This window comes from Scomber japonicus, chromosome 13 (assembly GCF_027409825.1).
Source record: "Scomber japonicus isolate fScoJap1 chromosome 13, fScoJap1.pri, whole genome shotgun sequence".
Taxonomy (NCBI): Eukaryota; Metazoa; Chordata; class Actinopteri; order Scombriformes; family Scombridae; genus Scomber; species Scomber japonicus.
In genome coordinates, this window is record NC_070590.1 from 70001 (window position 1) to 73668 (window position 3668).

General features: G+C 45.1%; 1 protein-coding gene across 1 annotated transcript in view; it reads left to right on the forward strand.

The window, feature by feature from the left end:
- The window catches only part of slc23a1 (solute carrier family 23 member 1), a 32292-nt gene extending 29720 nt beyond the window's left edge, over positions 1–2572 (forward strand). Inside the window, 2 exon segments of the mRNA XM_053332031.1 lie at positions 670–914; positions 1943–2572. Of these exon segments, the coding sequence (XP_053188006.1) occupies positions 670–914; positions 1943–2572 (875 nt within the window).
- Positions 2573–3668: the final 1096 nt, after the last annotated feature.

Consider the following 3668-nt stretch of genomic DNA (forward strand, 5'->3'; position numbering starts at 1 on the left):
AGATCTGATGGGTCTCATCGTACTAACCTGTAGTTCTAGATGAAGGGTTAGATCTGATGGGTCTCATCGTACTAACCCGTTGTTCTAGATGAAGGGTTAGATCTGATGGGTCTCATCGTACTAACCTGTAGTTCTGATGAAGGGTTAGATCTGATGGGTCTCATCGTACTAACCCGTAGTTCTGATGAAGGGTTAGATCTGATGGGTCTCATCGTACTAACCAGTAGTTCTAGATGAAGGGTTAGATCTGATGGGTCTCATCGTACTAACCCGTAGTTCTGATGAAGGGTTAGATCTGATGGGTCTCTGCTCATCGTACTAACCCGTAGTTCTGATGAAGGGTTAGATCTGATGGGTCTCATCGTACTAACCCGTAGTTCTAGATGAAGGGTTAGATCTGATGGGTCTCTGCTCATCGTACTAACCCGTAGTTCTGATGAAGGGTTAGATCTGATGGGTCTCATCGTACTAACCCGTAGTTCTAGATGAAGGGTTAGATCTGATGGGTCTCATCGTACTAACCAGTAGTTCTAGATGAAGGGTTAGATCTGATGGGTCTCATCGTACTAACCAGTAGTTCTAGATGAAGGGTTAGATCTGATGGGTCTCATCGTACTAACCCGTAGTTCTGATGAAGTCTTCATCTTTTCTTCTCCTCTGTGTCTTCAGGGACTCGGCAGGAGCGCGGTCTGGTGGAGTGGAAATCTTCTTCCTCCTCGTCTTCCTCCTCGTATGACTTCCCCGTGGGGATGGGCGTGGTGCGGCGGACCCGCTGGCTGCGGCGGCTTCCCGTCAGCCCCTCCTTCAGGGGCTGGAGGGCTTCTGAGGACCCCCCCCCCCCTGAGGTGGAGGAGGAGGTGCAAGGAAGAGGAGGAGGGGAGGATGAAGAGGAGGCTGCTGACATCAGTACCAAGGTGTGACTGTGATGTCATCAAACTTCCTGTGAAGCACTGAACCAATCAGGAGGGCCGTTCACAGTGATGTCACACCTTCCATAGAAATGAAACACCTGATTTTAATGTTCACAGAGGGTTTCTGTCTCTGTTACCATGGAAACACAAAATGCTGTTAATTACTCAGGAAACAGTTCAAGTTCTTACTTTATTTTATTTTATATCACCGTAGAAACGACAAAAACACTCGTGTGTCAAAATTGTGCAAAAGTGTATAAAACAAACTTTATAACCTTTATTATAACATTAGTTTTAATAAACCTTCAGTTATATAGAAACAATATAATGATATAATAATTATCTGTGTGGTGAAAAGTGTTTTACATTAAAATAGAAAACAAAGAAGTTAAAACACTGAAACTCTTTTTCATCAGATTTATATATTATATATTAATATATTATATATTATATATTATATATAAATATGTTATATACCTCTAAATATACAGTTCTGTTATATGACGCTCAGTCACTGGGCAACATGCACAAGTTTCATTTCATACTTTTAAACACGTTTTCATATCATTTCACCTGTCAATCAAACAGCTGATCAGCTGTCAATCAAACAGCTGATCAGCTGTCAATCAAACAGCTGATCAGCTGTCAATCAAACAGCTGATCACCTGTCAATCAAACAGCTGATCAGCTGTCAATCAAACATCTGATCAGCTGATCAGTGTCCGTGTCTTGCATCACATGGACCTTTAAATCTAATGCGAGAATAAAATTAACAGAATATTAAGAGCAAAATAATATTGACTCCAAACTTAACAGAATGAATCAGTGTTACATCTTTAAATGTGAGCAGCTATCATCACACAGTGTTTCATCTCCGCCACGCCGGCTGAACCAGTTCATCCCAGTTAATGAGCAGGAAGTGTGTCGGTTATGAATCTGGCCTCAGGTGTGAAGAACGTCTAACACATTAAATGTTTAAATGCTGGAGACCAGACACTAAATATTAAAGCACTGAATAAACTGGGAACCAGTACAGACGCCAGTGGAACCAGTACAGACACCAGTGGCTCCAGTACAGACACCAGTGGCTCCAGTACAGACGCCAGTGGCTCCAGTACAGAAACCAGTGGAACCAGTACAGACGCCAGTGGCTCCAGTACAGAAACCAGTGGAACCAGTACAGACGCCAGTGGAACCAGTACAGACACCAGTGGCTCCAGTACAGACACCAGTGGCTCCAGTACAGACGCCAGTGGCTCCAGTACAGAAACCAGTGGAACCAGTACAGACGCCAGTGGCTCCAGTACAGACGCCAGTGGCTCCAGTACAGACGCCAGTGGCTCCAGTACAGAAACCAGTGGAACCAGTACAGACACCAGTGGCTCCAGTACAGACACCAGTGGAACCAGTACAGACGCCAGTGGCTCCAGTACAGAAACCAGTGGAACCAGTACACACACCAGTGGAACCAGTACAGACGCCAGTGGAACCAGTACACACACCAGTGGCTCCAGTACAGACGCCAGTGGCTCCAGTACAGACGCCAGTGGAACCAGTACAGACACCAGTGGAACCAGTACAGACACCAGTGGCTCCAGTACAGACACCAGTGGCTCCAGTACAGACACCAGTGGCTCCAGACCTCACCCATCAGAATGTGAACCTTTTGTCCAGTATTCAATATTTGTCACATTTCTATATTTGTGTAGTTTAAACCTTTAGACACTGATCTTGTGTTAGTAATGAATCGTTAGATTTTATGTGATTATAATAAAGTAAAGTCATCGTTCATATTCTCCTGATTATTATTTCATGTGTCAGATTTTAAACTTTCAGATTAATTTTGTGTAGAAACCAAAATCAAAGAAAGAGTTTTGATGAGAGCTGGAAGAGACAGAAAGATATTTAATGTAAAAAAACCTTAACGAATCAGGTGTATACCTGTATACACCTGTACAGGTATATACCTGTACAGGTGTACACACCCCCGACTGTGTCTTTAAATATTAAATATTTTAATTAAATCGTGTCTTTTATTGTGAAACACGTTTCAGAGGTGACACATAAATCAATTTATTTATTCTCCTCAGTTTTGTGCTTTTGGTGTTTGATCATCTAATGAAAGCAAAGATGAACATTAATTATTATCCAGCCTAATTACTCACTGAGCTGCAGTTCCTCTAACGTCCACTAGAGGCTGCTGTCATCACTTATTACACACTGAGCTCTCGGCACTTTCAATGAACTTCTTCTGACACTTTCACAATAAAAGTCTAATTAAGGAGCTATGAAGAGTGACAGTGGTCTGATGTCATCAGGGTGCAGCGTGGGTGAAGTTAACGGACGGCAGAGTGAAGGGGAGGCAGGGGGGGGCGTACACAGCCAGCGGGGGCTGGAGCCGCATCACTGAGAGGACGGCGGGGTTAGCGCCGCACATCGCCATGACGCCGGCGTTGGGGGCGGAGTTGGCTGCCGGGAGGAAGACCTCGATGTACTGACCGGTTTCTGGATCCAACAGCATCTTCCTCTGAGGCTGGGGGGGCACGTCCACGTAGAAGCACCGCCCAGTTTTAGGGTCTAAGGTCAGGGGGTAGGGGTGGGGGGCGGAGCCACCGAACAGCGCTCCAGGTGTTACAGCAGATCCTGTCAGGTCAACCAGGAGGTCGCTACCTACCTGTGTAGGCAGGAAACCCTGAACGTTATACAGGAGCTGCTGCGGTTGCTGAAGGTGTTGCGGTTGCTGAAGGTGTTGCGGTT